Raw genomic sequence first — 24,003 nt, forward strand, 5'->3', positions numbered from 1 at the left:
GGGAGTGGTTATCCTTACAACTGAAATCTGCTCATATGGCACTCTGCTGCTCATGAAGAAAGCCCAGGATCATCCTCCATACCTTTAGGAAAAAATTAAAACTCTCACTAAACATATAGAGGGCCAAGCAGCCTAGTTTCTGTCCATAATCCAGCCTCCTGTCTCCCTCCTGTCACTAAAGCCTTCGCCCCAGACAAGTCCTTGTAGTTCCCCAAATAGATTCACTCTCGCAGACCCTTGTCTCTTGTTCAACTGCTGCTTCTGCCTTGAAGACCATGGCCTCTTCCTCACCTGCCCAACTCCTAAGCACTGTTTTACTAGTGCAGTCCAAGTAACTCCCATCCCAACATGTGACCCTTAACTGCTGTCCCTCTCCCACCTCCAGGCTCATTGCCAGCCTCTTTCTGTTTTGCATCAATACTACCCTGAGCTTGTGTCCTTACAGAAACTATCACATTGACTACCATTATCTGTCCCCTGTCTATCTTCTCAACCAAACCATACATCTCTCAAAGGCAGAGGCCGTGGTTTTCCCTTCTTTGCCCCCAGCATACACCTGCATATAGTACCTGACACATACTGGGCACACAATAGATATTTCTGAACTAAATGACTGGAAAAACAGGATGGGACACACAAGAGGTGGTAGAGAAATGCAGAATGAATGAATGAGAGGCCTTTTGAGGAAAAAATGGAAAAGAAGTACACAGAAGAGAAAATTAGAACTATAAAGAATTATGATTCTCAATTATATATAAGAGCAGAAGCTTCATCTGCTTTGTTTGGCTTAAATCCCAGAGCCTACGCTCAGCACATAGTAGGAGCTCAAGAAATATTTATCGGGGGCCGTTCCAATTGATGCTGACCAGTACTAATGCCCCAAGGCACTACACTCACTCATGCTATAATAAAGCACTACACTCACTCATGCTCTCTTATATACTTGCTTGCACTTAGGAATATAACCTAAAATATCCAACCTCTCTCAATCACATGTTATAGAGCTCAATTCCCAGAATAGAAGTATATAATATAAAGGCTCCTTACATCGTGACTACTGGCGTAGGATTTTGCTTTCTCTTCACAGAGGTGGAGTTTCTCTCGGGGAAGCTGGAACAGCGCTGTCTGAGGCAACTTGTTATGGATCTTCTTTCTTGGAGTGATGCTGACAGCTGCAACAATTTCATCTAGGTGGTTGGATATGTGGGTTTCCTGTGATTCTTGCATATTTTTATATACATTGTCTTCTAATTTTTAAGGAAAAAATAAAGGTGTTAAATAATAATTTCCACAGTTACTTCAAAAAAACATACATTTTAATACTACACCCACGACTTATTTATGAAACTTAAAGAATGATTTTCATGGCCAAGCAGTGTACAGTGGCTCACCCCTGTAATCCTAGTACTCTGGGAGGCTGAGGCAGGTGGTTGCTTAAGCTCAGGAGTCTGAGACCAGCCTGAGCAAGAGCAAGATCCCATTTCTAATTTTTTTTTCTAAAAATAGAAAAACTAGCTGGGCATTATGGTGGGTATCTATAGTCCCAGCTATCAGGAGGCTGAGGCAAGAGAGTTGCTTGAGCCCAAGACTCTGAGGTTGCTGTGAGCTATGATGCCCCATGGCACTCTATCCTGGGGCAAGAGTAAGTCTGTCTCAAAAGAAAAAGAAGTCTGATTTCCAGTTTCAACCAAATCAAACATTCTTTAAGGAAAAAATAATGATAATGTGTGTGTATATATAAATACACACACATACATATAGATATATATATAGAGAGAGAGAGACACATGTAGAAATTAGATTAGCCCAACCAACTCTCAATTGAACCCCAACTGACATTGAGGTAGAAAATGAATAACTATTGTTACAACTTTTACTTCCAACCAAGAGACAGGTTCATGCCTATAATTCTAGACTCTGGAAGGCTGAGGTGGGAGGATCTCTTGAGCTCAGGAGTTTGAGACTAGCCTGAGCAAAAGTTGAGACCCCATCTCTACTAAATACAGAAAAACTAGCTGGGAATTGTGTTGGGTGCCTGTAGTCCCAGCTACTGAGGAGGCTGAGGCAGGAGGATTGCTTAAAGTTTAAGCCTTAAACCCAGAAGTTTTGAGGTTGCTATAAGGCAGGCTGATGTCACTGCACTCTAGCCAGGGCAACACAGTGAGGCTCTGTCTCAAAAAAAGAAAAAAAAGACAAGACTCAGGTAACAAAAGTGATTCCTGAGAGAGAGAGAAAAAATACAAAATAAAACCAAGTGAGACTTACCATTGCCCCAGCTTATTATTACTTTGAGAGAGTTTCCAGGATACAATGTACAGAGGGGAGACTCAGAAGGTACCTGGTGGGACTGCCTGAGTTGAGGAAGCAGAACTGAGAATTTGGGGAGATCAAGATGGCTAGGGTTGACAGATTTCTAAAGAGAAGGCTACACAAAGAGAAGACCCTAGAGATTCGCAAAGGGACTCCCTCAAATATGGGGAGAGAATACTGATTAGCATGTGTGTAAGAAATCTACTTGAGTCTGCAGAGGAATACTGCAATAAGATTACAAGGAATGAAGTCTTGTGCTTACACAGGGCTGGCAGCACCTATTGCCACCGACCAAATTACAAAAACAATTCATGAAGCACTGGAGAGACCACTCAAGGGCTTTTGTCGAAGCAGTGGGGAATAATTAGCCCTAGAGTGAACTATGCTCAGACACTTAACAAATCATAAAAAGTAAGACCTAAAAGGACCAAACTGCTTTCAAACAACTTAACTGTACCAGATAACAAAACTCAAGGATGTTCATGGGAATATGTTTTTGGTAGAAATTGTCAAATTATTTCTAAAGTTCATTTGAAAATGCCAAGAACCTAGAACACTAAAAAGACTTTAGAGTTGGAGGATTAACATGAATATTCCCCAAGATTTACTATAAAGCTATGGTAGGCAAGGCAGTTTGCATTGTTTAGATAGACAAATGGTGCAATGGAACAGAAAGGAGAGTCCAGGAATGAACCTATACACACATTAAATAACTGATTATTTTTTAAGACAGAGGCTCACTCTGTAGCCTTGGGTAGAGTGCCATGGCATCATCACAGCTCAAAGCAACCTCAATCTCTTGGGTTCAAGTGATCCTTTTATCTCAGCCTCTCAAGTAGCTGGGACTTTAAGTGCCTGCCACAATGCCTGGTGATTTTTTTTTTTCTTTAGTAGAGACAGGATCTATCTCTTTCTCAGGTTGGTCTTGAACACCTAAGCTAACACAATCCTCCAGCCTCAGCCTCCCAGAGTGCCACCATGCCTGACCTAAATAACTGATTATTGACAAAGTACAAAAGCAATTCCTTGGAGGAAGATTAGCCTGTTCAACAAATGGTGCTGGAGCAACTGGATATTCACATATAAAAACAAAATAAGAAAACCTTCTCATCTACCCCTCACAATACACCATATAAGCATTAATTCAAAATGGAACATAAAGCTAAAAACTTCTATCAGAAACCCTTAGTGACCCTGGCTTAGGCAAAGATTCCCTATATATGGCCATCACAAAAAGAATCATAGGAAGAACAAATGACAAATTAGACTTCATCAAAATGTGTAATTTTTGCTTTTTAAGAAAAACTATTAAGAGAATTAAAAAAACACAAGCCAGGAGAAAATATTTTTAAAAGTATGTATCTGATTAAAGAATTGTATCTTAGGATGGAGGATCAAGATGGCAGACCAAAAGGATCATTCAGTTGAGCTCTCCTAGAATGACTGAAGAAAAAGAGAGAACCCAGCCATACCTAGTGGGAGGACCTTACCCAGAGTCATTGCTCAGGGAGCACAGTGAGGAAGTGGTGAGCTGGATACAGCATATGGTCCCTGGCAGTGGAAATCTGATGAATTAGGCAAGTGATTGCAACTGGCTGAGATCAGCTGCCTCCCCACAGAGGTCTGGGATGAGAAGAAGCCTTTCTAGAGTTTTCAGTAGTTGAGGGAAGCTGCATGTTGAGTGGAAAGCTTGGAAGAGTGGGCAGACTTGAACAGTATACAGCAACCAGATTTGAATGCCAGTTGGAGTGGACTTGCCATAGGTTTGGTGGTTGGCGAGGCAGCCAAAGGGATGCCACTGCAGGAAGGTCATGAGAAGGTCTTAGCAGGAGCCTAAAGCACAACATCTGAATTCTGCCTGCCAGGATCAGAACTCCACTTTTGGGACAGGCTGAGGGACTCCCGCACCCCAGAGAACTGGCATCAGGGGGTACTGTGAGACCTGCCCCTGAAGGATTCCCATCCCCACAGGGTCTGAATGCTGAGGAAACAATTAGGCAATCACCAAAGGCAACTAAGTTTGGATTAAGGACCACAGAGGATGCTGGCTGAGTTCTCTGTTTCCTAAGAAAAACCACAGTGCAACCTGGTGTCCTGGTGACATATTGCAATATACTGTCATCAACAGCAAGGACTTCTGTTTGAAACAAAAGAGGCAGTGAGAAGCAAAAAGGGGATAAGGAGGTGAACAAGAAGAAAAAACACATGAGGAGGAACCAACAGAAAACTTTGGGCAACATGAGAAAACAAAAAAGAGGAACTTCCCCAACTTCCCCATGAGGCAGTTACTGCAGAAGACTCCACCTATAAAGAATTAATGGACTTGACAAAAAGGGAATTTAAAATATGGATGATAAAGACAATAAAAGGAATGGATGAAAAAATGGAAAGACAGAGCCAAAAGTTAGATGAGAGATACGTAGAATATAGAAAGGATATGACGGAGCTTAAGGAAATGAAAGAGACAATCAGAGAATTTAAAAATGCAGAAGAAAGTATCAAAAATAGGTTAGACCATGGAGAAGAAAGAACCTCAGATCTAGAGGATAAAGTTTTCGAGTTAACCCAGGTAGTTAAAGAGACAGAAAAAAAAGAGAGAGAAAGCAGAACAGGCACTTAGAGAACTATGAGACTCTATGAAGCATTATAACATAAGAATAATAGGGATTCCTGAAAGGGAAGAAGATTCCAAAAGGAAGCCCTACTGGAGACTATCATAAATGAAAATTTCCCAAGTTTTACTAAACTTTCCAACTTTCAGATGGATATCGAACCCTGGGTCATCTCAACTCAAACGGAGTCTCTCCAAGATTAATTGTAATGAACTTTTCCAATGTCAAGATGAAAGAAAAAAATTCTACAAGCAGCCAGGAGTAAGTATCAATTGACTTGCAGAGACAGAGCCATTAGGATGACAGCAGACTTTTCAACTGAAATCTTCTAAGGCAAAAGAGCATGGTCATCCACCTTCATTCAACATTCTTAAACAAAACAATTTCCAGCCCAGAATTCTGTATCCTGCTAAACTAAGCTTCAAAATTGATAAAGAAATCAAATCTTTTGCAGATATGCAAGCACTGAGGAAATTTGCCACAACAAGACCAGCTCTACAGGAAATACTTAGACCTACTCTCAGCACTAATCACCATAATGGACCACCAGCAAAGTAAACACCCAGAAGCTAAAGGTCAAAATTTAGCTTCCACAATAGTGCAAAGGATAAAACTACATAACAGACATTCACAAAAGAAGAGAAATAGAACTCTACCATACCTATCAATTCTCTCAATAAATGTCAATGGACTGAATTCACCACTGAAGAGGCAAAGGCTGGCCAATGCACCAAATTCATCACTGAAGAGGCACAGGGGCACAGGCTGGCTGACTGGATAAAAAAGTATAAGCCATCCATATGTTGTCCCCAGAAGACACCCCTAGTCTTGACAAATCAAGACTCAGGGGTAAGGGATGGAAAACAGTATTTTGAGCAAATAGAAATCAGAAGAAAGGAAGGGTTTCGATCTTATTTTCAAGTATAAGCAGATTCAAAGCAACTAAAGTTAAGGAAGACAAAGATAGACACTTTATATTGGTCAAAGGAACAAGATAACATGAAGACATTTCTTTTTTCTTTTTATGTTTATATGTAGCCATTTATTCCTTTGCAATAATAGATTTAACATGCATAAAAAAATCACCAATCCAGAAGCAATTACTTTGCTACTTACAGGTTTCTATATATTTTTTTCAAAAAGATAATAACCAAGATCTTTCTCACTAGAGAATGATTGGATTATTGTGTGTCCATTTTCCCATGATGATGATGAACAGGAATCTTTTTGCAATGGACCTCAGAGTTACAGGGTTTAATCAAAATCTTTGATTCAGACACCCCAGGGTACTCATCATAGATCTACAAGAAGACATTTCAATTTTAAATATTTATGCACCCAACTTAAATTCTCCCAGATTTATGAAACAGACCTTGATGGGTCTGACAATATGATATCCCATAAAACCATAATAGTCAGGAACTTTAACACCCCCCTGACAGAACTGGACAGATCCTCTAAACAGAAACTAAACAAAGATACAAAGGACTTAAACGTGACTCCAGAACAAATGGGATTAATACACATATACAGAACACACCATTCCAAAGCTAAGGAACATACATTTTTCTCATCAACTCATGGTATGTACTCCAAAATTGACCACATCCTAGGATACAAATAAAACCTCAGCATAATTAAAAGAATAGAAATTATACCTTGTATCTTCTCAGACCATAAGGCAATAAAGGTGGAACTCACCTCCAACAAAAACATTCATCCCCACCCAAAAACTTGGAAATTAAACAACCTTATGCTAAATGATAGTTGGGTTCAGGAAGAGATAAAAGAGGAAATCGTTCAATTCCTCAAACATAACAACAATGAAGACTCAAGGTGCCAACACCTGTGGAATATAGCAAAAGCAGTCTTAAGAGGGAAATTTATCGCAGTAGAAGCCTACATTAAAAAACAGAAAGAGAGTGCATCAACAAACTCATGAACCAACTTATAGAATTGGAAAAAGTAGAACAATCTAATCTCAAACCCAGCAGAAGAAAAGAAATAACCAAAATTAAATCAGAGATGAATGAAACTGAAAACAAAAGAATCATCTGGAAAATTAACAAAACACAAAGTTTAAAAAAAAAAACAAATAAAATCACTAAACCTTTGGCCATATTAACTAGAAACAAAACAGTAAAATCTCTAATAAGCTCAATCAGAAACAATGAATGGGAAATAACAACAGATGCCATAGAGATACAAGACATCATCTCTGAGTACTACAAGAAACTCTATGCCCAGAAATTTGACAATGTGGAGGAAATGGATCAATACCTGGAATCAAACCCTCTCCCCAGACGTAATCAAGAGGAAACAGATCTCTTGAACAGACTGATTTCAATAACTGAGATTGAAGAAACAATAAAAAGATTTCCCATCAAAAAAATGCCCTGGTTCAGATGGCTTCACACAAGAATTCTATTAATCCTTCAAAGACGAGCTTATTCCCATACTGTAGAAATTATTCCAAAACATTGAGAAGGAAGGAATCTTCCCCAACAAGTTCTATGAAGCAAATATCACCTTGATACCAAAACTAGGAAAAGACCCAACTAAAAAAGAGAATTTCAGACCTATTTCACTAATGAATATAGATGGAAAAATTCTCAACAAAATCCTAGCCAACTGGTTACAGCTGCACATTAAAAAAAATCATTCATCACAATCAAGCAGAGATGCAAGGCTGGTTTAACATATGCAAGTCTCTAAATACAATTCACCACACCAACAGAAGCAAAAACAAAAATCATATGATCCTCTCATTAGATGCAGAAAAAGCATTTGATAAAATTAAACATTCTTTTCCAATTAGAACTCTGAAGAATATAGGCATAGGTAGAACACTCCTTAAACTGATCAAAGCTACCTACGACAAACTGACAGCTAATATTATACTGAATGTAGTAAAACTGAAAGCTTTTCCACTTAGAACTGGAACAAGACACAAGGGTGTCTTCTATCACCTTTACTATTCAACACAGTGCTAGAAGTTCTAGCCAATACAATCAGGCAAGAGAAGGTAATAAAGGGCATCCAAATGGAGGGTCAGAGGAGGTCAAACTCTCGCTCTTTGCCGTCAATAAGATCTTATACTTACAGAACCCCAAAGACTCAACCAAAAGACTCCTGGAAGTGATGAAAAAATACAGCAATGTCTCAGAATATAAAATCATTGTCTGCAAATCAGTAGCTTTTGTATATGCCAATAATAGTCATGATGATAAATTAATCCAGGACACAATTTCTTTCACAACAGCTTAAAGAAAGAAAGAAATACCTAGGAATATACCTAACAAAAGAGGCGAAAGACCTCTATAAAGAAAATTACAAAACCCTGAGAAAGGAAATAGCAGAAGATATTAACAAATGGAAGAACATACCATGCTCATAGGTGGGAAGAACCAACATTGTGAAAATGTCAAAGCAATCTACAGATTCAATGCAATCTCCATTAAAATTCTTTCAAGATTCGGAAACAATAGTTCTTCATTTTGTATGGAACCAGAAGAAACCCTGTATAGCTAAGGCAATTCTTAGTTTAATAAAAACAAAGCCCGGGGCATTAGCCTACCAGACTTTCTGCCATACCACAAGCCCATGGTAATGAAAACATCATGGTATTGGCACAAAAATAGAGACATTGTCTTTGGAACCTGATAGAAAACCATGAAATGAAACTAACATCTTATAGCCACCTGGTCTTTGATAAACCAAACAAGACAAACACTGGGGAAAAGAATTCCTATTCAATAAATGGTGCAGGGAAGACTAGATAACCACATGTAAAAGACTGAAACTGGACCCGTTCCTCTCACCACTTACAAAAATTGATTCAAGATGGATAAAAGATTTAAATCTAAAGCAAGAAACAACAAAAATCCTTGAATAAAGTGTGGGGAAAACACTTGAAGATATTGGCCTAGGGAAAGATTTTATGAAGAAGACTCCAGGGCAATTGCAACAAAAATAAACAAATGGGGCTTAATTAAAATGAAAAGCTTCTGTACAGCTAAGGAAACAACAACCAAAGCAAACAGACAACCTTCAGAATGGGAAAAGATATTTGCATATTATGAATGGGACAAATACTTAATAACTAGGATTTATAGAGAACTCAAATTAAGCAAGAAAAACCGAGTCAACAATCCCATATATCACTGGGCAAGAGAGATGAATAGAGCCTTCTCTAAAGAAGACAGATGAATGGCTAACATATGAAAAAATGCCCATTGTCCCTAACCATCAGAGACGTACAAATCAAAACTACCCTGAGATATCACTTAACCCCAATGAGAATGGCCGACATCACAAAGTCTCAAAGCTGCAGATGCTGGCATGGATGTGGAGAGAAGGGAACACTTTTACACTGCTGGTGGGACTGCAAACTAATACAACTGTTTTGGAAGGAAGTATGGAGAATCATCAAAGAACTCAAACTAGACCTCCCATTTGATCTTGCAATCCAATTACTGGACATCTACCCAAAAGGAAAAAATCATTTATCATAAGGACACTTGCACTAGACTGTGCAATTTACAATTGCCAAAATATGGAAACAGCATAAATACCCACCAGCCCAGTAATGCATTAACAATCTATGGTATATGTATACTGTGGAATACTATTCAGCCACTAAAAAAGATGGAGGCTAATCTTTTGTTAACCTGGATGGCAGTGGAATACATTCTTCTTAGTAAAGTATCACAAGAATGGAGAAGCAAGAATCCAATATACTCTATCCTGGTATGAAGGCAGCAGATGAACTAATACAGGGGTGGGAGGAGTAGGGGAATGAGCATGTGGGGAGAGGGAAGGAGTGTGAGGGGTGGGGGGTCATGGTGTATGGCACACCTCTATGGGGCAGGGCACAATTGTAAGAGGGACTTTATCTAACAAATGCAATCAGGGTAACCTAATTCTTTATCGTACCCTCAATGAATCCCAAACAATAAAAAATAAATTAATTAACAATTGTATCTTAATGATAAAAAGAACTCAACACTCAATAAGAAAACAGTTAACAATAAAAACGGGCAATTTATTTTGACATGCCATCCAAGATGATATACCAAGAACACATAAGCACATACTTCATGCTTAACATCATTAGGCCTCATGGAAATGCAAGTTAAAACCACAATGAGTTATCACTCATGCTAATTAGAATAACTAAAATTAAAAAGACTGATTGTACTAAGTATTGGTAAACAACTGGAACTTTCATATTCTGCTGGTGGCAGTGTAAAACAGTAGAACCAATTTGGAAAACAGTTTGGCAGAGCTTTTTTTTCTTCATCATGGTATATATCCATAATAATATTTCCCATTTTTTACAATTTTTTCTTTTATCCTTGTTTTCCTTTTGCACATCAGATGGCCATTTTAACCATTTTTAAGTGTACAGTTCAATGACATTAAGTACATTCACAGTGTCATGTGGTCATCACCACTATCCATCTGCAGAACTTTCTTCATCTTGCAAAGCTGAAACTCTTACCCATTATACAGTAACGTCTTCTTTGCTCCTCCTTACATTCCCCTGGCAACCATTCTACTTTCTGTCTTTAGGAATTTGACTCCTCTAGGTATCTCTTATGTGTGGATTTGTCCACATGTAAGTATTTGTCCTTTTGTGACTGGCTTATTTCACTTAGCATGTCTTCGAAGTTCATCCGTGTTATATCATGTGTCAGAATTTCCTTTCTTTTTAAGGTTGAATACTATAATACCATTGTAATAATATAATACCATACTTTGGTTTTCCATTTATCCATCAATGAACACTTGGGTTGTTTCCACCTGTTGACTACTGTGAATAATGCTGCTATGAACATGGGTGTACAAATATTTCTTTGGGTTTCTGTTTTCATTTTGGGGCAGTATATACCCAGAAGTGGAATTGCTAGATCATATGATAATTACACTTACATTTTTTTGAGAAAACATCATTTTGTTTTCCATAGAGGCTATGCCATTTTACATTCCCACCAGCAGTGCACAAGGGTTCCAATTGCCCCACATCCTCCCCTAAACTTAATTTTTGTTTTTTATTTTTAGTAATAGCTATGCTAATGGGCATGATATCTCACGGTGGCTTTGATTTGCATTTCCCTAAAGACCAGTGATGTTCACCATCTTTTCATGTGCTTATTTGCCATTCATTCATCTTCTTTGGAGAAATGTCTATTCAAATCCTTTTCTCACTTTTTTAAATTGTTTTTTTTTTTTGTTGTGTTGTTACTGACTTTTAGAAGTTCTTTATATATTCTATATCTTAAGCCCGTCATATATATTTCTCCCATTCCATGGGTTGTCTTTTCACTTTGTTGAGAGTATCCTTTGATGTGTGAAGGTTTTAATTTAGATGCAGTATAATTTATCTACTTTTTCTTTTTTTCTTCTTTGCCTGTGCTTTTGGTGTTATAATATCTAACAGTTTCTTAATAAGTTAAGCACGTACCTAGTACAGGATCCATCCATTTCACTCTTCAATACTTACTTGAGAGAAATAAAAGCATATGTTCAAAGACTTACATGCAAATGTTCACAGCCATTTTTGTTTGTTTGTTTGTTTTTGAGTCAGAGTCTCACTTTGTTGCACTGGGTAGAATGCTGTGGCATCATAGCTCACAGCAACTTCAAAGTCATGGGCTCAGAGATCCTCTTGCTTCAGCCTCCCAAGTAGCTGGGACTATAGGCACCCACCACCATGTCTAGCTAAGTTTTTTATTTTTAATAGAGATGGAGTCTCACTCTTCCTCAGGCTGGTCTTGAACTCCTGAAAACTAGTAATTTTAAAACACTGAGAAACTCTGAGATAGAGAAAAAGTGGAAGGCTAGATTCTAGGCTAAGAAGGCACTGATTTCAGGATAAGTTTGACTAACTTTATTGGGTGGGAAGTGGTTAGCCACCAAAAGTTTCCATCAGGAATGAAAATGCTTCTATGACACTGACCTGTAACTAGCATACAAATAAATTATAATCAAACAGTAGGAGGCAAAGTACACACTGATTTCAAACTTCAGATAGTCTAGTACCATCCTGATGACTTTTACAGCATCTTCATTCTGCTTGAACTTTATTGTTTTCTTTAAATCCACATACTTCAAAAAAAAAAAACTTAAATATTTACTTCAGCCTCATGCTAATAAATAATAAGTGATATTTGCTGTACTAGCCATATGTTCCCCTAATACACATTAAAATAAAAACATAGGTATAAGGGGCTGGGTGTGCTGGCTCATGCCTATAATCCTAGCACTCTGGGAGACTGAGGCTGGTGGACTGTTTGAGCTCAGGAGTTCAAGACCAGCCTGACCAAGAGCTACACCACCATCTCTACTAAAAATAGAAAAACTAGCCAGGCATCATGGCGGGTGCCTATAGTCCCAGCTACTCAGGAGGCTGAGGTTAGAGGATTGCTCAAGTCTAGGAGTTTGAGGTTGTTGTGAGTTATGATGCCACAGCACTCTACCCAGGGCAATGGAGTGAGCATCTGTCTCAAAACAACAACAACAACAACAAAAAGAAACAAAAAAAGGTTATCAATATTTTAAAAGCTTGTCCATGTTCCACTTAATATCACCAGTGTAAGCACTGCATACCTTGGGAAGACACTGAACCATGTTCCACACTATTTTTAACTGTGACCCATCATCTGAGAAGATGTCATCAAATTTTACTTTCTGTAGTTAATATGCTGACAAAACAGCATTTTCCCTAACAATAGAATAATATTCCTTATGCTTCTTAAAACTTATCCCCCAAAATTCTGATATTTCTTCAGTAAATAGATATAGTCCTACAGTTACTCACACACCTCCAGTTGAAAAAAAAAAAAACACTAAGTATTTTACTGCAATTATACAGAAGGAATTTAGGGGCAGAGTAGCAATGTGGAGGGAAGAGGCAGGAGTGATAAGGGCAGTTTTTTTTTTCTTGTTTTTTTTTTTTTTTTTTTTGAGACAGAGTCTCACTATGCTGCCCTCAGTGGAGTGCTGTGACATCATGGCTCACAGCAACCTCAAACTCTTGGGCTCAAGCGATTCTCTTGCTTCAGCCATCCGAGTAGCTGGGCCTACAGGTGCCTGCCACAACGCCTGGCTATTTTTTGTTGTAGTTGTCATTGTTGTTTAGCTGGCCCAGGCTGGGCTTGAACCAACCACCATAGGTGTATATGGCCAGCGCCCTACTTGTGGGCGCCACCTATGGGGCAGTTACTGAACGGAATCATGACTGCAACTTGAGAGCTGCTTGTACATATATACATTAGGACAGTCAAGACTATGGCCATGGCCAAATCTTGCCCACTGTTTCTATAAAATAAAGTCTTACTGGAACACAGCCATGTTCATTTACTTACATATTGTCTACAGCTAGTTTTGTACTACAATAGTGGAGGTGAGTAATTGTGACCAAAATCCTATGGTCCTCAAAGCCTAAAATACTTACTATCTGGTCCTTTTCAGAAAAAATTTACTGAACCCTAAAAACAGTGATGCCACATACAGAAGTAGCAAGATAAAAGGGAGTTGTGCTGTGGGTATGACAATCAACCTCAAATTGATCAGAAATTCAAAAATCCTTAATAAATATTACAAGAAACTCTATTCTCAGAAATACAAAAATCTGAAGGAAATAGACCAATACTTGGAAGCACACCACATTCCTAGACTTAACCAGGATGAAGTGGAAATGTTGAACAGGCCTATATCAAGTTCTGAAATAACTTCAACTATACAAAATCTCCCTAAAAAGAAAAGCTCAGGACCAGATGGCTTCACATCAGAATTCTATCAAACCTTTAAAGATGAACTAGTACCTATATTACTCAACCTTTTTCAAAATATAGAAAAACAAGGAATACTACCCAACATGTTCTATGAAGCAAACACCACCTTGATCCCCAAACCAGGAAAAGACCCAACAAGAAAATTACAGACCAATATCACTAATGAATATTGATGCAAAAATATTCAACAAGATCCTAGCAAATAGAATCCAGCAACACATCAAACAAATTATACACCATGACCAAGTGGGTTTTATCCCAGGTTCTCAGGGCTGGTTCAATATACATAAATGTATAAATAGAATTCATCACGTGAACAAATTAAAAAACAAAGACCACATGATTCTCTCAATTGATGCAGAAAAAGCTTTTGATAATATCCAGCATCCTTTCATAATCAGAACACTTAAGAAAATTAGTATAGAAGGGACATTTCTTAAACTGATAGAGGCCATCTACAGCAAAGCCACAGGCAATATCATATTGAATGGAGTTAAATTGAAATCAATTCCACTCAGATCAGGAACCAGGCAAGTTTGCCCTTTGCCTCCATTGTTTTTTAACATTGTAATCGGCCATTGAAATTAGGCAAGAAAGGCGATCAAGTGTATCTACATAGGGTCAGAAGAGATCAAACTTTCACTCTTCGCTGATGATATGATTGTATTATCTCGAAAACACCAGGGATTCTACTACAAAACTTTTAGAAGTGATCAAGGAATACAGCAGCATCTCGGGTTACAAAATCAACACTTATAAATCGGTAGCCTTTATATATAACAACAATAGTAAAGCTGAAAAAACAGTCAAGGACTCTGTTCTGTTCACAGTAGTGCCAAAGAAGATGAGATATTTGGGAGTTTACCTAACAAAGGATGTGAATGATCTCTATAAAGAGAACTATGAAACTCTAAGACAAGAAATAGCTGAAGATGTTAACAAATGGAAAAACATACCATGCTCATGGCTGGGAATCAATATTGTTAAAATGTCCATACTATATATATATATATTTTTTTTTTTTTTTTTTTTGCAGTTTTTGGCTGGGGCTAGGTTTGAACCCACCACCTCTGGCATATGGGGCCGGCGCCCTACTCCTTTGAGCCACAGGCACTGCCCAGTAATATATAATTTTAATGCAATCCCTATTAAAGCTTCACTGTCATACTTTAAAGATCTCAAAAAAATACTTCATTTTATATGGAATCAGAAAAAAACCTCGAATAGCCAAGACATTACTCAGAAATAAAAACAAAGCAGGAGGAATTATACTACCTGACCTCAGACTATACTATAAATCAATAGTGATCAAAACAGCATGGTACTGGCACAAAAACAGAGAGGTAGATGTATAGAACAGAATATAGAACCAAGAGATGAACCCAGCTACTTACCGTTATTTGATCTTTGACAAGCCAATTAAAAACATTCAGTAGGGGAAAAGATTCCCTATTTAACAAATTGTGCTGGGTGAACTGGTTGGCGATCTGTAGAAGACTGAAACTGGACCCTTACCTTTTACCATTAACTAAGATAGACTCTCACTGGATTAAAGATTTGAACTTAAGACACGAAACTAGAAAAATACGAGAAGATAGTGAAGGGAAAACACTTGAAGAAATTGGCCTGGGTGAATATTTTATGAGGAGGACCCTCTCCCCGCCCCAGGCAATTTAAGCAATAAAAATACACTACTGGGACCTGACCAAACTAAAAAGCTTCTGCACAGCCAAGAACACAGTAAGTAAAGCAAGCAGAGAGCCCTCAGAATGGGAGAAGATATTTGCAGGTTATGTCTCCGACAAAGGTTTAATAACCAGAATCCAGAGAACTCAAACGTATTAGCAAGAAAAGAACAAGTGATCCCATCACAGGCTGGGCAAGGGACTTGAAGAGAAACTTCTCTGAAGAAGACAGGCACATGGCCTACAGATATATGAAAAAATGCTCACCATACTTAATCATCAGAGAAATGCAAATCAAAACTACTTTGAGATATCATCTAACTCCAGTAAGATTAGCCCACATCACAAAATCCCCAAACCAGAGATGTTGGTGTGGATGCAGACAAAAGGGAACACTTCTACACTGCTAGTGGGAATGCAAACTAATATGTTCCTTTTGGAAAGATGTTTGGAGAGCACTTAGGGATCTAAAAATAGACCTGCCATTTGATCCTACAATTCCTCTACTAGGTATATACCCAGAAGACCAAAAATCACATTATAGCAAAGATATTTGTACCGGAATGTTTACTGTAGCCCAATTCATAATTGCTAAGGCAGGAATCATTATTTCCTTTCTATAAATGAGGACAATGAAGCTGAGTGAAGCTAAATTACTCATACAAAATCACATGACCAGAACCAGGACCCTGGGGTCTTCTAATAACTTATCATTTTCTAACACATTATCTTGTCTTTCTTTGACCAAAGTCTATAGCAGTGGGAAGCAAACCCTGTTGGTTTGGAAACCTAAGCATGCATTTATGAAAGTGATCAATAGCGTGATCAGAAAAGCAACATTGTCTGTGGCGGGCGCCTGTAGTCCCAGCTGCTCCGGAGGCTGAGGCAGGAGAATCGCGTAAGCCCAAGAGTTAGAGGTTGCTGTGAGCCGTGTGACGCCACAGCACTCTACCCGAGGGCGGTACAGTGAGACTCTGTCTCTACAAAAAAAAAAAAAGAAAAGCAACATTGTCAATAAACTTAACCACATATTCACTGTACCGCCCTCGGGTAGAGTGCCGTGGCGTCACACGGCTCACAGCAACCTCCAACTCCTGGGCTTAAGCGATTCTCCTGCCTCAGCCTCCCCAGCAGCTGGGACTACAGGCGCCCGCCACAACGCCCGGCTATTTTTTGGTTGCAGTTTGGCCGGGGCCTGGTTTGAACCCGCCACCCTCGGTATATGGGGCCGGCGCCTTACCGACTGAGCCACAGGCGCGCAGAGTTTCTTTCTGTTACCCAGGCTGGAGTGCAATGGCAAAATTACAGCTCACTACAACTTTGAATTCCTGAACATTTTCTTATCTTCTATTTAGGAGGAAGCAGAAAAGAAGGTCTAAAGATGACATAAGAAATATGCCCTGAAATATTTGTTATTCTGGCCCTCTGAACTTAGTGTTAAACCTTGAAATGGGTTTTTTTTTCCTGCCTTAACTGCAAAAAGTGGTTTGTCTCATGCTGCCTCTTACTATGGCTTCCTCAAAACAGGAGTTTTATATGTAATTTGAATGCTTATAGGCTGGATCTGACTGGTACAGCATTTTTTGCCTTAAAAAAAATTGAACTATTATTTTAAAATTAGAAGTTTCATATAAATATCTAAATTTCTGACTTTCTTTGAAAGCTCAGAATACTTGTCAACCCTGGCCCCATGTTGCCACAGGCAACAACCAGCAGGGCAGAAGGGTGGCTGTCCCTGGAGGCAAGAGGACTCTCCTGTTTGCCAGTTGCCACCACTCCTTATTGGCTCCTGGACATGGAGGCAGCACAGTAGTTGCCATTTGTCATTGCTCTTGTGTTGTTTTTCTTATTATACAAGGTCTATCCAACTCTCTCTTTCAAAAGTGAAAAGCTGACATAGAGAGATGTGATTTTCCTGGCCCACACCATTCATTTCCTGTGTTTCATCTGATGTAAAGCACCACTGATTAGACGACCCTGCTATTTTATACACCCTTCATGAGCAGTTGTAATGTGTAATCTTGAAATTATTCAGAGATGTTGAAATGCCAAAAGAAATGTCCATCTCTGAATCAGTGAAATGAGAAGCATGTTACCATGGCTTCTGGAGGCACTGAGTGAGTGAACTTGCTTTAACTATGTCTGTTCCAATGTGTATGACATCATATAGTAACATCTTTAATATAAAAACTTACTCTTCAGTTCACTTACTTTGATGTACTGGCTTATCATCAGCCACTTTTTTTTTCTTTGTAATAGCCATAGCTGGGGTTACAATTTTATCAGCAATCAACCCAGACTCACACACCACCTTCTCTCTGCCAGCCTTGGTTTAGCTTTCCAGGCTTCTCTACCAGGACCCACAACTGCCAGTTAGACTTAATCAATTGATGCCTGTTCCTTCTGCCAGACCTGCCCAATAGAATGCTGAAGCACATGATCAGCCCCAGATCAAGAGTGAGGAAGAAAAGGTCTGAAGGTGGATCTCAGTAGGGTCTCAGTCTTCCATTCTAAGAGGTGATGATGAAAATAATTAAGAACTGGAACAGCAGAAGGACCAACCAATTAGCATGGATGACAACTAGGCTGGAGCTAGGTTCTGAAAGTCCCCTGCTGTTTGAAGTGTTAACGTTTGGGTGCTGACTTGGAGATGTAGGACGGCCTCAAGGAGGGGCAGGAGCCCTCAGGCAGTGGCTCTTAGAAAATAACAACCATATATGAGAGTACACTATTTAAAAAACAACCTTACCTGTATGTCAGCTGAGGCACTAGTAAAACATCTGAGAAAAATACAAAATATTGAAACTGTATAAAAAAATAGAAAATCCAAATCAATCTACAAGTAAGGAAATTCAATTAGTAATTACAAATATGTATACAAAATTCAGGCCCAGACAATAGCAGTAATGAATTCTACCAAACTATTAAAGAAGAAACAAGATGTGTCTTTTATTAACTCTATCAGAAAATAGAGAAGGGAACTCTTTCCAACTTGTTCTATGGAGCCAGTATTACCCAGAGATACCAAATCAGACAGAGACATCACAAGAAAACAACAAATATCCTTCATGAATACAGACACGAAAATCTTCAACAAAATATTGGCAAAGCAAATCTCACAACACTTTATGATCAAGGGGGATTTATTCCAGGAATGGAAGATTGTTTTAAACCTAAAATCATTAATGTAATAGAGTAGAGGACTAAAACCACATGATCACCTTGACAGATGCAGAAAAATATTAGGCCAAATCCAAAACTCACTCCTGATAAAAACTTCCCCAACCTAATAAAGGGCTGATAAAAACCTGAATTTAAAAAACCTAAAGCTAACAACATAACATGTTTGAATACTTTCCTTCTGAGACTGGAAACAAGGCAAGGATGACTGCTCTCGTCACTTGCATTCAGGATTGTAATTAATATTCAAGCTAGAGCAATAAGGCAATAAAAAGAAAGTAAGACATGCGATGTAGAAAGGAAGAAATAAAACTTTATTATCAGGTGACATGACTCTCTATGTAGAAAATCCTAAGGAATCCTCAGTCCGTCAATCAATCAATGAGCCTCCTACCGAAACTACTAAATGAGTTCAACACGACCATAGGATACAAAGTAAAGAAACAAAAATTGTATTTCTATTCATTACCAATAAATCATTAAAAATGAAATTAAGAAAACTTTTCCATTCACAATAGCATCAAAAAGAATAAAATACTTAGGAATAAATGTAATAAAAGAAGTACATTGTTGAAAGAAATGGAAGAAGATTTAAACATATAGGCATTCCATGATCATGGATTAGAAAGCTCAATATTATGAAGATAGCAATACCCTTCAAATTGATCCATAGATTTTATGTAATCCCTATTAAAATTCTAGTTGTCTGTTTTTGGCAGAAATTGACAAGTTGATCCTTAAATTTATGTGCAAATGAAGAGACCCCAAATAGATGAAACAATGTTAAAAAAATAAGAGAAATAGAGAACTTACACTTCCCAATTTTAAAACTTACTATGGAACTATAGTAATCAAAAGTTTCATACTTAAAACTTCAGTTACGGCTGGGTGTGGTGGCTCATGCCTGTAATCCTAGCACTCTGGGAGGCTGAGGCAGGAGTTTGAGACCAGCCTGAGCCAGAGCAAGACCTCATCTTTAAAAAAAAAAGCTGTGTACATGAAGGCTATAACCCAACTATACTATGGGGAAAGGGCCAAGGAAGGGGAAGGGAGGGGGGAGGTTTTGGTGGAGAGAGGGTAATGGGTGGGGCCACATCTACAGTGCATCTTAGAATGGGTAAAAGTGAAACTTACTAAATGCAGAATACAAATGCCTGCATACAGTAACTAAGAAAATGCCATGAAGGCTACATTGAACAGTTTGATGAGAATATTTCAGATTGTATATGAAACCCGCACACTGTACCCCTTGATTGCACTGATGTACACAGCTATGATTTAACAATAAAAATAAATAAATTAAAAAAAAAAAAAAGCTGGGTGTTGTGATGGGCACCTGTAGTCCCAGCTACTTGGGAGATTGAGGCAAGAGAATCGCGTAAGCCTAGGAGTTTGAGGTTGCTGTGAGCTGTGATACTGTGGCACTCTACCGAGGGTGACAAACTGAGACTTTGTTTCAAAAAAAGAAAAAAACTTCAGTTATAAGATGAATAACTTCTAGAGATATAATGTATAGCACTGTAACTATAGTTAGTAATATATTACATGCTTGAAAATTGCTAAGAGAATAGATGTTAAGTGTTCTCACATGTACAAAATAGAGTAATTTTGTCCAGAGATGAATATATAAACTAGCTTGATTGCAGGAATCATTACACGAGGTATATTTATGTCAAAATATCATGATGTACACCTCAAATATATATAGATTTTTGTTAAGCATACCTCAATAAGGCTAGGGGAAAAACCCCCAAAAATCAGTGTAGTACTGATGCAAGGACTGACATATAGAAAAATGGAATAGCGTTAAAAGTGCAAAAATAAACCCTTAAATATGTGGTCAATTATTTTTTGACAAGGGCGCCAAGACAATTCAATGGGGAAAGAATAGTCTTTTCAACCAGTAGTGCTGGAACAACAGTATAGGTACATGCAAAAGAATAAAGTTGAACTTCTATCTTACATCATACATAAAGATTAACTCCAAATGGATCACAAACCTAAAAATAGGAACTAAAACTCTTAGCAAACGCACGAGTAAAATCCATAAGCTTCGGTTAGGCAAAGATTTCTGAGATACAACACCAAAGGCACAAGTTATAAAAGAGAAAAAAAATTGGATTTCATAAAAAAAAAAACAAAAACTTCTGTTGCTTCAAAAGGTACCATCATTAAAGTAAAAGACAACCCACAGAATGAGAGAAAATATTTGCAAATCATGTATCTGATAAAGGTCTTTGACCCAAAATATATAAATAACAACTCAATAATAAGATGACAGATAATTCAATTAAAAAATAAGCCAACTATCTGAAGTGATAGTTTACAAAAGAAGATATATGGATGGCCAATAAAAAATGAAAAGAAGTTCAAAATTATTAGTCATCAGAAAAACAAATCAAAACTACAACAAGATACCCCCTCACACCCACCAGAATGACTATAGTAAATTAGATAAAGAGTAAGAAGTGTTGGTGAGGAAGAGGACAAATTGGAACCCTCACACACTCTGGTGGAAATGTTAAATGGTGGAAACACTGGAAAGCAGTTGGGCAAATCCTCAAAAAATTAAAGGTAGAGTCTAACCTTTCAAGCATGACTCAGCAATTTCACTCATAAGTATATACCTAAGAGAACTGAAAACACGTGTTCACACAAAAACTTGTACTTATCTTTCCAGCAGCATTATTTATAACAGGAAAATACTGTTCTGTATTTACTGTGATACAATTATAATCTGGGGGTGAGTATAGGAGTGAGGAGTTGCCTACAAGTGAACACAAGGTATCCTTTTTAGGGTAATGGAAATTTTTTAAAAACAGGAATGTGGTAATGGTTGCACAACTCTGTACATTTTCTGAAACAATAATTGAGTTGTATTCTTAAAATGTGAATTTTATAGTATGTAAATTACACTTCATTAAAGCTGTTAAAAAACATCTATGAAACCATAATGCAGTTTTAAGTGTAATTCTAGTTTTATACATCTTACCACAACCAAACTTTTGTAAAACAGGGCAACCCTGATTCTCCAACACAGTGTGGCAGAGGCCCCCCAAATCTTCTTTTTTCAATTTTGAGACAGGGTCTCCTTCTATCACTTGGGCTACAGTGTAGTGGCATCATCATAGCCCACTGCAACCTCAAAATCTTGTTCTCAAGCTACACTCCTGCCTCAGTTTCCTGAGTAGCTGGGACTCGGGTGCCACCGTACCTGGCTAATTTCTAATTTTTTGTAGAGACAAGGGTGGGGGTAGGAAGTCTCACTAGGTTGCCCAGGCTGGTGTCCAACTCATGGCTTCCAGCGATCCTCCCAGAGTGCTAGGATTATAGTCATGAGCCACTGCTCCTGGTCCCCAAAATTTTAATAAACTCAGTGATTTCGAAGACTATAAAGAAATGAATCAAGATTTATGTTATTTAACAATGGTAAAGGAATTTGGATACAATAGCTTAAGAGGCTTAGTTACCAACCTAAGTGTAGTAGCGAGCCTCTCAGGCTTCTGTCTGGTCTCTGCCCTTGCGGCCATCTTAAATTGCACTGTCAGTTTTATCATTTTTTTTTTGTGTGTGTGTGTGTGTGTGGTTTTTGGCCGGGGCTGGGTTTGAACCTGCCACCTCTGGCATATGGGACCGGCGCCCTACTCCTTGAGCCACAGGCGCCACCCAGTTTTATCATCTTTAAATATTCCTTTCGTAAGGTGTCCCTCCTGTTCAAAAGCAGGTATCCCTTAATTTTGACAATTTTAGCACTTCATGTAAGTTCTTGAGTTTTTTTTTTTTCTTTTGTAACCAAAGTTCCCAAATGAAGCTTCCGCTGCAGTCAAAGCCAAATCTTTCTTAGGTTACACATACTTGCTAACAACTCACTCACTACCTTCGATGTCACTTCTCTTCTTTTTCATCTGAAATTTGGGCCATTGCTCAGGCCAAAATTTGATCTTAACCCATAATTTGTGAAACCTTGCCTGAATAATTCAGCTCACTTTGATATGAGCTCCTGAAGTACTTATGGTCTATAACAGTCATTTGGACATTAAGAACTGTCCAGAAGTTATTTTGGTTTTTGTTTAGAGACAAGAGTTTAATTTTGTCCCCCTTGGTAGAGTGCTATGGCCTCATAGCTCACAGCAACCTCAAATTCTTGGGCTAAAGTAATTCTGTTGCCTCTGCCTCCAGAGTAGCTAGGACTACTGCTATTTTTTAGAGTCTGAGGGTCTTGCTATTCCTCAGGCTGGTCTGAAACTCCTGTGCTCAAGCAATCCACCTGCCTAGGCCTCCCAGAGTACTAGGATTACAGGAGTGAGCCATTGCACCTGGCCTGTCCAAAATTTTGATTTAAATGTTCCCAGGCTCATTTGCTCTTGAGGTTGAGTAAAACCTTCTAGAGGGACTACATTTTATTTTATATATCCATACATAAATTAACAGAGGCCACTCAAGTAATAGTTATTTTTATTTATCAATATTTTCCTATTGTTTTATATTTTATCTTTAATACAAAATATCATTCTGAAAATATAAATGCTGAATTTCTTTTTGGAGAATTTATCCTTATATTAATTACCTGCTGATTCTGCTTCAGATATTAATAATACGTTTTGTTTGGTCATTAGCAGATTTGTCTCTGGATTTCTTAACAAATATACACAAAGTTTGTGTCCAAAGCCAATTCTAATTTTCTCATATCCTTTAAAATGTCCTTATAAATCCACATTTAAGCAAAAAGAAAAGGAAAGCAGTTTCTTAAGTAGAAAATAATCTACAATTAATCTTATCATCTTGGTTCCTTTACCTTTTAAAAATCCACTGATAATCTGGCGATGATGCTTTCCATCCTCACACTAAAGAGAAAAACGCCCTCTGAAAACTCTCCGTCCTGCCACTCTTGGACTGTGTTTGTATTTTCTGTTTTTCCTGACACTTTCTCCTTTAAAACTAGCGAAAAACTCGGAGAAGTTTCTTTAACTCTCAAGACTCCAACTACGTCGTAAAATCCTTTGTCAGTTTATCCAGTCGGCTTGAGATGTTCTCCATTTCTTTTTCAAGAGAATGACACAATTGTGTTGGCAGCCCGATTTGCCATTTTCGCTCCCGTTTCGCTCCTTGGATGGATTGATAACAACGGAAAAAAAGTAAAGTAGGGCAGTCCCAAACTAAATTACTGCAGCCTTTTCCCGTAAAGCAACCGGTACCGCGCAAAACTCCAGGCAGAAGACTTGAATGATAGAACATTCACCAATAGGGAATGGAGGAGAGTAATTTGTCGAAGTTTAGAACCCAATCCTTCGGAGCAAGAGGTGGGAATTTTAAAATGGGGTTGTCTTTTTCCTTGGAATTTTCTTAAAGTGGTATTGCTCCCTGTTGATGTTAAAGTTTGTCAAAGACTGTAAGATCACCAACTTTAATTAGAGGGTG

At 38.2% G+C, this 24,003-nt stretch overlaps 1 protein-coding gene and 1 non-coding gene across 5 annotated transcripts in view; both read right to left on the reverse strand.

The window, feature by feature from the left end:
* Positions 1-24,003, reverse strand: part of TTC23 (tetratricopeptide repeat domain 23) — a 123,351-nt gene that overhangs the window by 97,881 nt on the left and 1,467 nt on the right. Inside the window, exons 2-3 of one of the 4 annotated variants that reach the window (XM_053581795.1) lie at positions 23,381-23,690; positions 1,048-1,247 (exon numbers count right to left, since the gene is read on the reverse strand). In XM_053581795.1, coding sequence (XP_053437770.1) covers positions 1,048-1,227 — 180 coding nt within the window. In that variant the 5' untranslated portion in view covers positions 1,228-1,247; positions 23,381-23,690. Of the gene's footprint in view, positions 1-18; positions 47-1,047; positions 1,248-23,380; positions 23,897-24,003 lie in introns of those variants that run through there. The other 3 variants (XM_053581797.1, XM_053581796.1, XM_053581800.1) reach the window with 3 other exon arrangements.
* LOC128580279 (small nucleolar RNA SNORD113/SNORD114 family) lies at positions 6,155-6,226 on the reverse strand. The gene has a single exon (XR_008378582.1). It is a non-coding gene; the product is annotated as a small nucleolar RNA SNORD113/SNORD114 family (small nucleolar RNA).

Source organism: Nycticebus coucang, chromosome 2 (assembly GCF_027406575.1).
Source record: "Nycticebus coucang isolate mNycCou1 chromosome 2, mNycCou1.pri, whole genome shotgun sequence".
NCBI classification, from domain to species: domain Eukaryota; kingdom Metazoa; phylum Chordata; class Mammalia; order Primates; family Lorisidae; genus Nycticebus; species Nycticebus coucang.